The 12,527-nt window shown below is 37.6% G+C and overlaps 1 protein-coding gene across 2 annotated transcripts in view; it reads left to right on the forward strand.

Moving 5' to 3' along the window:
- The first annotated feature begins 1,543 nt into the window (after window positions 1-1,543).
- LOC139951369 (tubulin-specific chaperone cofactor E-like protein) overlaps window positions 1,544-12,527 on the forward strand; it is a 118,217-nt gene continuing 107,233 nt past the window's right edge. The window contains exons 1-6 of one of the 2 annotated variants that reach the window (XR_011787761.1): window positions 1,544-1,759; window positions 3,008-3,198; window positions 4,685-4,836; window positions 5,660-5,844; window positions 6,565-7,050; window positions 7,875-9,272. Coding sequence is in view for 1 of the 2 variants with exons in the window: in XM_071950237.1 (XP_071806338.1) it covers window positions 1,752-1,759; window positions 3,008-3,198; window positions 4,685-4,836; window positions 5,660-5,844; window positions 6,565-7,050; window positions 7,875-8,190 (1,338 nt within the window). In the remaining variant the exon portion in view is untranslated. Of the gene's footprint in view, window positions 1,760-3,007; window positions 3,199-4,684; window positions 4,837-5,659; window positions 5,845-6,564; window positions 7,051-7,874; window positions 12,199-12,527 lie in introns of those variants that run through there. The other variant, XM_071950237.1, reaches the window with a different exon arrangement.

A 12,527-nucleotide genomic window follows, 5' to 3' on the forward strand; every position in this document is an offset into this window, starting at 1 on the left:
TTCTTGCTTTTGTAAGGCTCCACCACCACTATTTCCCAACCATGTCGACAGACAGAGCGTCCACCCGACAGAGGGGCAAGCTGTCCCCGAGAGCGCAGGGTTAGACATCATCTCAGAGAGACTGCAGCCAAAAGGGTCACTATAAATATGTCAAACTTGAAACTATTTTGAACAGCTTTCAATTTACTCGAACAAAAAGGACGCGGGTGATTAAAATTGACTGCTTTGGCACAGCTGTTTTGAACAGCTTTCAATTTATTCGAACAAAAGGTTGCGGGTGTTTCAAATTGACTGCTTTGGCTAAATCGGATTGTTCCAGCAGTAAAATGGTGTTTGAAGCTTTGTATAAATACCAATAGTAAACTATTTACGACTAAATGGAAAAATTGCGGGTACAACCATAAATAATTATACATGTATTATACGTGGTTGTACCATAGAGCTATATACATGTAGCTCTATGGGTTGTACCCGCAAGTTTTGCTATTGAGTATTTGTAGCTACTTATTATTGCAACAGCTAATTTTATTTTCTCTTCTTATTACTATGAGGCAGTAATAAAGATTTTTGTCCGTTGTGCATTTGGTCTATAGCTGTTCACAGAGTATATAGGACGGACTGTTTAATTCCCTTCATCGACGATTCACATAAGCAAAATTGAAAGCTATTAATCCTGAACGCAAACCTCAAAATTCTGTCTCAGGTCAATCGTCATTGTTGTGAAATGAAGCTACCATGTATAATGGTTTATATTTAGCTAGATGGAGTTCAGCTAGACTAGAGGTCATAATATGACCTTCAACCTACATTGTATTCAGATGAAACGCTGTTCGATTCGTAGAGGCCGGGCAAGCAGGTCAGCTTCATGGATTCGCTAGCGCAGAAGTTTTAAGGGAACACATCGACAATGGGTCAGAAAAAAAAATCCTTAACACAAAACAGCGCATCATGTGTTGATAAAAGAGTGTATCTGAGTCGTGTATTGAATTATTTTTGATAGCCTGAGCTCTGACTAGAAATTCCGCACCAATGATTTTGCAATGCCATCAGTTTTCCGAACTACGGACTAGCTCTGAAAAATACTTGATTGTTGAAGCATAGCAAAAATTCAAGGCTATTTATACCAATCCCATTGTTCCCTTAAATTGATCGAACGGCGTTTATAACACGTCATTTGTCAAGGGCGGGCCGGCAGACTTCGATCGATCGATGTTGGAGGAAATTTCACTAGATGATTTGCATTTGTTTATAATAAAAAGTAGTGGACATACGTAAAGGTTGAAAGTCAATTCATATAATCACTGCAAAGATTGAGTCAATCGCGTTTGTCCATTTGTTCTAACTTTAGAACAATAGTACACCAATCACACTGGTCATGCTAGATAAATAAACAAACATCCACGTGGCCTTTCATATGACGTCGTTCACAACAATGCTACGTCATTGGGATTATACTGCGGTTGCGCAGATTGATTAAATATGCAAAATAAATGACCTTTGTGCTTTGTGTATATCCAGCTGAAAACAAACTGGGGTGGCTCTGTGTGTGTTGTGTGAAATGAGATGGGAAGTCATTGTTTGCGCTCTTGCAGTTTTGTGATGTGATTTATATTGCAAGGCTGGGTGCTAGCTGTCGTCCGGCTCTTTAAAACCCAAACAGTGACTGATTGTGGAAGCTTCAAAACAGGAACTGAACATTGAGGACGGAAGGGAGGGACCTGGATCTAATAAAAGTACGGGACTAACAAAATATGGAATTGTAAGTGAACAAATTGCTATTTATTTGTACTCCTATTACTTAGTGTAATGTTTAATGTTCTGATGTAGGCCTATCAAAATAATTTGTAGATCTGCAGATAGAGTCTACTTGAACTGTAGACTTTGTATGTGATCTGGTGAGGTTGTGTCTATTATTAGGTAGTGACATCCAAACTAACAGTTATCTTGTAATATGACTTACATGTAAAGTACTAAGAATAATCTTATGACAATCAATATGAGTAAATCATTTCTAAAAAAAAACACAAAACAAAAGGCAAAAGACAAAAAGGCATAGTGCCTCGTGTAAATTCTTCATATCAATGCATCGGTGCAAGAAAGAGTGAAGCTTTCTTTAACATGTATGCCGGGCTACCTTTGGTAATAGTATGATAATGATGGGCCTATCTAATCAACCAAAATGTTTCGTATCCATACCTCATTATTTGCAGTATATTTCATTTTGAAGTACTAGTACTCGTAGTTGCGATAACGTAACCGCCGTCGGGAGGACGGTTACGTTATCCTCCCGCTGTCGAGAGGAGGGTTATGTTATCCTCCCGCCGTCGGGAGGAGGGTTATGTTACCGGGAGGAGGGTTACGTTATCGCAACTATAGTACTCTGAGATAGATCCACTTTAACTTGGGTTTTGGAATTCATAATTGGGAGCGGAGTTGGAGTATTGTGCTGGCATGGTACCTGTCTCAAAGTGCTTATAATACTAGTACTCATCCAACATGCGTTATGCTGACTCTACATCAGTACAAATTGTGGTAACCTTTCAGACCTGTATGCAGTATGCACTTGGGAAAACAGAATTGTAGCAAAGGAATAATTTTAACCTGTTTAAACACATTTCACTGGGAGAGGCATGTCACAAACCTGGAACTCTACGGTGGACTGCCGAGAGTTAGCACCAAGATTGGGACAAGAAGGCTGAGATTTGCAGGTCACTGTCTCAGACATGCTGAGCTGGCAGTGAGCAAGCTTGTGCTTTGGGCCCCTACTCAAGGTCACTGTCCCCGAGGCAGACCACAAACCACCTACATGTATTTGGACACCTTGTGTTGGGACTCTGGACTGCGTCGGGAAGAGCTGCGTACAGCAAGGAAGACCAACGTGTTTGGAGGGCCATCATCCGATGCTCCGCATCAACTGAATGAATGATGAAACACATTTCACGTTAAAAAAACTAGCGCTCAATTTGTTTTGGTTTCATGTTTCACTGTTTTTTCCTCCTCCATCCAGACAGTGTGACTCGTTCACTTTATCCAACATTATGACTGACTTAGAGATCATGAGGAGAGAGCTCCCTCTAGAGGCTGCTGAAGGAAAGTCCCTCCCAGATGCGATTAGAGAGAAGTATTTTAGCGATGAGCCTCTTTCTGGGATGATCCTGGGAGGAGTTTCGGTTGTTTCCAATTTACCCTCAATGAAAGGTTTGTATTTGAAGACATTGAAACAAACAAACTATTCTCATCCAAGGAGTCTGCCTTTGTGAACAGGCAAGGCAGTCTCATTGATTATAGCTTTGGTGTGTTACTTTGGTGGCTTTCAAGGAACACGTTGTTTGGATCGGGGGAGTTGGTCTATAAAAAGCGTTTGAAAACCGTCTGTTATATGGTTGGAAAGACGTTTTGAAAGAAGAATATAATGATCCACACAAAAATGCCTCAAAATTGCACGGTTTTCCTTTGCAATGTGAACTAACATGGCTTGCCATTTTTGGAAAATCCAACGGTGTTAGTTCGCGAAGTAGGAGGAAAACTGTGCAATTTTGAGGAATATTTGTGTGGATCATTATATTCTACTTTTAAAACATCTTTCTAACCATTATGCATTTCATAAGAAATGGTTTTAAACACTTTTCAAAGACCAACTTGCCCGATCCAAGGCAATGTGTCCCTTTAAAGCCATTGTACCCTTTCGGTAAACAGTGTTGTCCAAGGCCCACACTTTGTGTACCACAACTTCTATATCAAATAACAAACCTGTGCAAATTTAGGCTCAATCGGTCATCGGAGTCGGGAGAAAACAACAGAAAACCCCACCCTTGTTTCCGCGCGTTTCGCCGTGTCATGACATGTGTTTAAAATAAATCTGTAATTCTCGTTAACGAGAATTTATATTGTTTTGCTGTTTTCTCAAAAAGTAAAGCATTTCATGGAATAATATTTCAAGAGAAGTCTTTCACCATTGCCTTCTGTAAACACTGTAAGTTATTTGTAAATCTTTGAACTTTTTTTTTTTTCTGAACCGAAAGGGTCCAATGGCTTTAAAGGGCATCCCGGACATAGAATTTTATAACTTTGGTTCCAAGTTCCAAATATTGGTGTAAATATTTTTGAAATGCTCCATGGAATAAGTTTGTTTCAAATATCATTATTTTTCTCAGCTTGGCGTTTTTTATCCCTTTGTGGGAGTTTGCCGAGTTCCCTTGATAGGAAGATCATTCAAACCAACCATCAAACCAAGTGTGACCTTGTACATTCTATGGCTAGTCTGGCAGGCAAGATACTGCACTGATCATATGGGAAAGTTTACATTGTGTCATAATTTCCACACAAACCCAAGAGTTATGGAAGTAAAAGCTGGACAAGTTTTGAGATGTGGCCCCTTTCATCATATCAAAAGTTGATAAGACTTAGACAGTGCAATCTCCATAAAATACAAGATTTAATGTTTCCTTCCATTAGGCTGTGTACAAATCGTGCCTGCAGGAAGTCCAAGCTTGATGGCTCTTTTGTAAACATGTGATGTCACAGGTCACATCGTCTATTAATATAAAATCTAAGGCCTGCACAAGTTTATTGAAATAGATTGAACTGCTCCTTTAAACTGCTCATAAAGCTTTATTCAAACTGTGATATGTTTTGATTGATTCACAACTACTTCTTTTTATTGTCTAACTTTCCTTAACCACAGACTCAAGCTCGGGCAAAGTGCGACTCCCACAATGCCTTTCACTCAATTACAGTTGCATTGTGGGAGCAGGGGCCATTGGTGAAGTAGAGACTCTGTGTAAAGATGTCAAGGAGTTAGATCTCGCTGAGAACAATCTAAGTGAATGGAATGAGGTAAAGTCTCACTGGGTTATAAATAATATCGAAGTCTTATAAAGCGCACGTATCTACCAAACAAGGTACTCAAGGCGCTGAGTATGCAAAAACTTTCAGAAAGATAGGTTTTTGCCGTGATGAATTCTGAGACCCAATTATGTAGCACCTTATAAGGGTTTACAAGGTGCTACGGTGCATACAGCAGCCACAGCCAGGAACACCAGGGTGAACCCCTTCTCTTTTCGACAAATTGTTCTAAGGCCTCTTTTTAACTTAAAATATCATAGAAATGGGATTGGTCTACTGCTAATCTTTCGAGCCAGTTTGTTTGAGTTGGTGTGGCTGTAGACTTTTATCATGCCTCCACCATTTTGGTCATGTTCCATGTATCCCAGTACGGCAATGGATGCTAATATTCATTGTACAAAAAAGGAACCAGACTATTTCTCCTTTTTCCAGCTTTGGTTTGGTAAGGCCGTGTCCGAATTGGCGACTTCGGCTACAGCTACGGCTAGATCAGCGCATCTGTCAGTGTTGAAGAATAGCAGACGCGCGCGCCCTAGCCGTAGCTGTAGCCGAAGTCGCCCATTCGGACACGGCCTTACATTCATTTGAATGGGAAAAAAATCAAAATGGCCGCACCATGATAAAGGTCTATAGAGTAGCTTCACACTCACTAACAAGTTAAATTGATTCACTGATCAGTCTTTAAAGGTGTTGATCGCTTACAATGAAAAATTACATTTCAAAATGTAAACAAGCTGTTGTAAACGTGCCCATCTATGTGGGCATTGATGAGAGGCAGGTACTAGATTTTCAACTTATTGTTGTATTTTTTCAGGTGCTGTCAATCACTACTCAGATCCCACAACTGAAATTTCTCAACCTCAGTTCCAATCCTCTAAGCAGAGATCTTCCCCCTGAGCTGACTCCCATTACTTCATTGGTGACCATCACAAGTCTTGTCCTGAACAACACTAAGATACCTTGGCAAACACTTCATACTGTACTCGACAGCACACCAACGTGAGTAGTTGTAAAAGGAACAGACAATTGTGACCACAAGATAGAGTAAAGTAAAGCAATTTGTTTTGGGTAACCCTGTTTCAGCCAAGGAGTAGGTGGCAACGGCCTCTGGAAAAAAAATTAATTGTAGCCCACACCTTGAAGTGACCTTCAGGCCTTGTGTTTCTGGCGACTTGCATAGAAAAAAATATTTAAAAAAATCCTGAAAGAACATCTGGCAGAAAGTTTGCCCATTTCCATCCTTTGCAAATAATTTATTGCCATGGAATAATGAGGTGCATGCTGGCCTAGATAATGACAAGGAATGAGGTGCATGCTGGTCTACATAATGACAAGGAAAGTTAGAAGTGCTTTGAGACAACCTTTGGATTTATGAAACGCTTTATAAAAAAAGATTATTATTATTATTAATGAGGTTCATGCTGGTTAGTATAGTTCGATAGACCTTTTCGCATGTGCAAACGCCAACTGTTGAATGAGGTGCATGTTTGATTGCTAGCTAGACCAGCATGCACCTCATTCCATGCCTAAGGCGCACGTACCAAGTATTTATGGTCTATGCTCTGCTATATACATTTTGTTTATACACCATGGGAGTGCCCTCGTGTCTTGCAAGTTTACCAGTTTTATATTGTAAACATTTTCAACCTCCTTAGTTTGTGTACCTTGTAATCAAAGCCCCAATTTGAAATGTATTTTCTTATTGTGTTTTACAAACAGGTTGGAACAGCTTCACTTAAGCCTTAATGACCATGGCAGGGTCTCTCTACCTAACAGAAGCTACACTTCAGTCAAACTCTTACAGTTCAACCGCAATCAAATCACAAAATGGCAAGAGGTTTCCAAACTTGGGAAAATGTTTCCAAACTTGGAATCCTTGTTTCTATCAGAGAACAACCTGACTGGGCTGTCGGACTGCATCGGGGAGCACTTCTCCTGTCTGCAAAGTCTTTGTGTTAGTGAGACAGGGATCGGTACATGGGAGGAGATTGATGCTCTCAACTCATTCCCTTCTCTGACCGAGATTCGACTGACTCAGATTCCACTGTTGGAGAGTTTCAATGACACAGAGAGACGTCAGTTGACGTTGGCTCGCCTAGTTAGAGTCACACGATTGAATGGGAGTCGGATTAAAGATCCAGAGCGTGAAGCTGCAGAAAGGGCTCTCATTAGATTCTACATGAATCAACAAGTCAAACCTCAAAGGTACACATTACTATTGTAAGATAACAATTTTAAGCCAAAGTTCGCCTTTTTGTCCTATGGAAGAGTAAATTAATTCACACAAGTTTGTGAAACATCATCATTAAGAATGGTTATGTTTTTTATACTGAAGCAGTTTCTAGTTTGTCTTGGATCTTATGGATGAATATACTGAAACACTTAGAAGGCATCTCCTTCAGTTGTTCCAAGCTAAAGCAAAGGGATGGAGTATTGATAATGACTTCCCCACCACAATCTGAAGAATGCATATCAAGCTATCTCAGAATTGTGCATAAAATCCAGTCACAGCGTCACCATCAACAAACCCAACAGTACTCCTTGAATGTTAGGCACAGAGACTCTCGACAGATGGAAAGAACACTTTGAGGTCACTCTCATCAGCCCATCCACCTTCCCCCCATCCTGCAGAGCTATGGACATCTCAGCTCCTTCTCCTTCAGACCTAGATATCTTTATTGGCGCATAACTCTTTAAGACCTGTACAATGATTGATAGGTGGAGCTAAATACAGATGCAGCATGTCTTAGCCATTCATTGCAACCCGTGAAGCCTGGTTAATGCTTCCTGCAAATGCAAATGTGAATCAAATTTTTGTGACGCAACAATCTGTACGGGCTCCCTTTCCCTGTGATGCAGTGAAATTCTATTCGCACAAAGCATTTGCAGGTAGTGAACTGGGCTTGATGCTCCGTAATTTGTGATGAATTTTGTGAAACTTGGCTTTGATCTTCATGAGTTGTTATTTCACAATCAGAAACATTCTGTTTTTTTGTCCTGTGTTAACAAAATCTTATTCTTCTCTACAGGTACCATGATCTGGTGGCTGTCTATGGAACACTTTCAGCCCTAGCTGAGGTCGACCTTCGACCCAAGACAAAAGTCACTTGCAATGTCCGCTTTGAGGACAAAGTCCAGAAATTTGAGATCAATCTGAAGCAGACTTGCAGCCAGTTCAAACAAAGCTTGCAGGATTTTGTTGGGCTTCCTTCGTCAAAATTTAATGTATTCCTTAGTGACCCAGAAATTTGCTATGGCCCTGACAGGATGCAGTTTCCATCTAAGATGCTATACACTTATAAAATCAGAGACGACCATGAGTTTATTGTGATTAGTAAGCCCTAAAAATGGTCTGCTTGTACAAAATTCTAAAATTATGATACATATTTTATATTTAATATATTCAATCTCACAGAAAGCAATGGTGTCAAGATAGATAATTTTAATTAACTAAAAGTGTTTAAGGTTGCAAAACAAGTATGGTTTATTTAGAGCTGCCCCATAATTAGGTAGTACAGTCACCTTGATCAAGTCTGATTACTCAATTACTTATTCAATGCCTGAGTGACAGGTCACTTGTTTAAAGGCACTGGACACCTTTGGTAAAGACCAAGTCTTCTCACTTGGTGTATCTCAACATATGCATAGAATACGTAAGAAGTTGCAAGAAAATAATGAAGAAAAAAAACACCCTTGTCACATGAAGTTGTGTGCTTTCAGATGCTTGTTTTCGAAACCTCATATTCTAAATCTGAGGTCTCGAAATCAGAAATCAAATTCATGGAAAATTACTTCTTTCTCAAAAAATATGTTTCGTCAGAGGGAGCCGTTCTCTCAATGTTTTATATTATATAACACCAATCACATCCTTGCCATTTGATTGGAGGATTGTCCGTCACGTGTTAGCCAATAAAAGTACTATTGCACGCTACGTCACTCAGCGTGCATTTTTCGTTCCATCTGAAAAGTAATATTGCACGCTGAGCAAAAAAAAATCACTGCGTGCGCGTGTCTTTGGTAACGCAGCAGTGTACTGCAAGGCACATACTAGCATTTGGCAACTGTGTGTCTCAAAATAGCTATTCAGAACGCACATTGTCAAACAGGCCGACCCAAAAGAAACGGGTGTAATTTCACAATTAGTAGGTGTAGACCTACGCTTTGTTTATTTTGAAAGTTGTATCCTCCAATCAAAATAACCAAGATCTACTTGGATGTAATATAAAACAAATAATGAATGTTTTAATTTGTGCAATAGTGCAATATGTTCATTCGTTGAAAGATGGAATGTTCCATTCAACTCGGCTCCACCTCGTTGAATAGAACATTCCATCTTTCAACTCGAGAACATATTCTCACCATTGCACTCATAAACATTTATTATTTGTATACTATCAACCTCTCTCCATTACTCGTTACCAAGTAAGGTTTTATCCATTTAGCCACTGGACCGCCCAGCCACCTAAAGCGATACACTGTATTATGCGGTAGGAGGAAACCTCGCTATAGCTTTTGTTTGTAGAAAATAAGAAACATCAAAATAAAACTATAGGTAGTCAATAGTATGCCTACGCATTGGTGAATCCATCTAGTTGTTTTTAGATCATTATTAATTTGTCTCTTCACAGTTTACTTGACGAAGCTAATGATGATGAAATAATTTAGCACTTACCCAACAAAACGCTTATTAGTAAACACAAAGGAAACTGTATTTATCATTCATGGTGATATTGTCGAAAACTTATGCCTTCGCAAATAATCAGCATTGAGCCAGATAAAAGCCTTGAAAAGCTATTGTATCCATTTTATCATTATACAAAAATAATCGCCATAAATGTTAACGTAGGGGTTTTTATTGTTCCCCAAATATTACCGAAAGGGTCAAAAATTGTGCGTTTAACTATAAATAATAAGCCTTGGCTATCTTTAAAAAATTTGAACTACGATTTCAGTAAAGTTACTGCAAGAATCTTGAAAAGAAAAACAAAATTATTTCGGCAAACTCGGGCGGTGCAGGGACTAGAGGGTTAAGCTAATAATTATTTTGAGTAATTACCAATAGTGTCCACTGCCTTTAAACTGTATAAGATAGTGAAATAATGAGTAGATTTAAAACATCAACATTTTCATTGACACATAACCAAAATAAGAATTAGAAATGAAAAACCAACAACTAAAATATCCAATGTTTTGTTTGCTGCTGTACTACATTTTGTTAATTTATTTTATTATTTACAGTGTGTGTATTTTTTTGTTGTAACTTGAAAAAAATGTTTTAATAAATGTTAAATTTGGGGGATAAAGGATATTCATTTTGGTTTTTTACTTGGAAAAATGTGTCAAAATGATGTGTTTAAATTTTTGTTAAAGACAATGGACACCTTTGGTAATTGCCAAAGACCAGTCTTCTCCCTTTCGTAGTTCTATGTACTACATTGTATTAATTTATTTTATAAATTACAGTAAACATATGGGAGATTATTACTGTAACTGAGAAAAATGTATCAAAATAATGTGTTTTAATTGTTGTCAAGAAATTATTGCTGAAAGACAGTGCTAAAGTGAATTGCAAAATACAAGCCCTCATTGTTAATTCCATGTCTTGGCAGCCTAGCGTCCATGACCAAAACATAATAGCTTCGTTTTTGCACCCAAATTATGCATGTTGGATGAGGGTGGACATTTGACTTTGCAGTTTGATCGGTGTAAATTTGGCAATTTCTACATTATGTGTAAAATCAGAAAAAAGTAGAAAGACAGTGTTATGCATTTATTTGTTATGTTTTAAATGTTTCAAAAACTTATTTTGAAGCAGCTTTCTCAATAACATTGTATAGGTAAACTATAGATGTTAAATTTGCATCGGGAAAAACGAATTATTAATTTTAATAGTAGTGTCAAGGTGCAATGTTGTCTCCACGCTACATGAACTATTTTGTGAATCAGTTGGTAACCTTTGACCTGATTAAAACATTATTTTACAGAATACTTAATATTTATTGAACCCACATGACACATGTGATCAATATTCCAAGCCTCACTTATCAGCAAATATAAGGAATACTTTGTACCTAAAGTGTACAGAGAATTAACAAGACAAAATGACAAAAAAGAGTTGAAGACAAATCTGTTCCCATTATACCTTCCAACAATTAAACATAATTATGGTCTTAAAGTCTTTGTTTTGTGAAAAAAAAATGTCTTCCAAAAGTTTACCACAAATGGAAAGGTTTTACTGTAGGCCTACCAAGCCATTTGGTTTACAAAAATACCCTTTGGTATGTGCTTTCTATGCCAAGAATGAAAACAAATCCTCAGTTCATTGCTTATGGTAAATTTGTATGAAAAACGTTTATATAGGAAAATTGCAGAATTACAAAATTAATGGTTTATAAAGAGGTTAAGGTTTCATGAATGATGTATGTAGTAAATTCTTTCAAATTCATTTAATCACGTCGGGATTGTGTGTATATTTCCCTTGCTATTTAGTTAGTGTATTTGATTAGGCCCACATTTGATGCAGTATATTTTGCATTTAAAAAAAATGAAATTCTCAGGATTTTCAACTGATGTGCTGAGATTGTTTGAGTTTATAATCCCGACTTGTGGTGAAAAACAAAGATAAAATAAGGTTTAGAGTAAAAACGATGAAATATAGTTTAATGTACTTGCCTAAGTAATATGTCGCAATAGTATATATCCTAATATTTAATGTATAATAGATTTTAATTTAATGTTGTATTTTGACACATAAACTCATTTATTATACTTCGTAAACAATTATGTTCGACCCATTATCACACATTCTCTTATTTCAAAATAAACCCAATCGGAAATGTTTAACAAATAACATGTTGTGTTAAAATGAGGGTATATCTTTTGTTTTAATTCCAGAGACTATAAAAACTTACTTGGAAAGAATTACTATGTGTTGGAGGGATTCAAAAGCTTATAGTTTTACTGCCTATTATTGTTGTATATTTCTACACGAAAATGGTTAAAACAATCAAATGGTTCACAATTCAAGGATTACTTTATCCGAAATATAGTACAATATTGATGGGGTATCAGGTTTTAAATTGTATTGACTTTTATATTTCAAGTTTAAGGGTTTCAGTAGGTAAACATCCAAGACGGTAGAACTTAAAGGAACACGTTGCCTTGGATCGGTCGAGTTGGTCTTTGAAAAGCGTTTGTAACCGTTTTTTATAAAATGCATATGGGTAGAAAGATGTTGTAAAAGTAGAACACAATGATCCACACAAACATGCCTCGAAATTGCGTGGTTTTCCTTTTACCTCGTCGACTAACACGTCGGCCATTTATGGGGGTCAAAATTTTGACTCCCATAAATGGCCGACCATGTTAGTTCGTACAGTATAGAGGGAAAACCACGCAATTTCGAGGCAAACTTGTGTGGATCATTGTATTCTACTTTTAAAACATCTTTCCAACCATATGCATTTTATAAAAAACGGTTACAAACGCTTTTGTTTTGACCAACTCGTCCGATCCAAGGCAACGTGTTCCTTTAAAACACAATTAATAACTGTACAAATTATTGTTGTAAGATCTTTTCGTCTGCTAATGAATAAATTACCAAGACAGTTTAAAAGAAATTACTTTGATTACTTATTGAACTGACTTCGAAGAGCGTTCATTCAAGATTTGTGTAAAATCCT

This window comes from Asterias amurensis, chromosome 19 (genome assembly GCF_032118995.1).
Source record: "Asterias amurensis chromosome 19, ASM3211899v1".
NCBI lineage: Eukaryota > Metazoa > Echinodermata > Asteroidea > Forcipulatida > Asteriidae > Asterias > Asterias amurensis.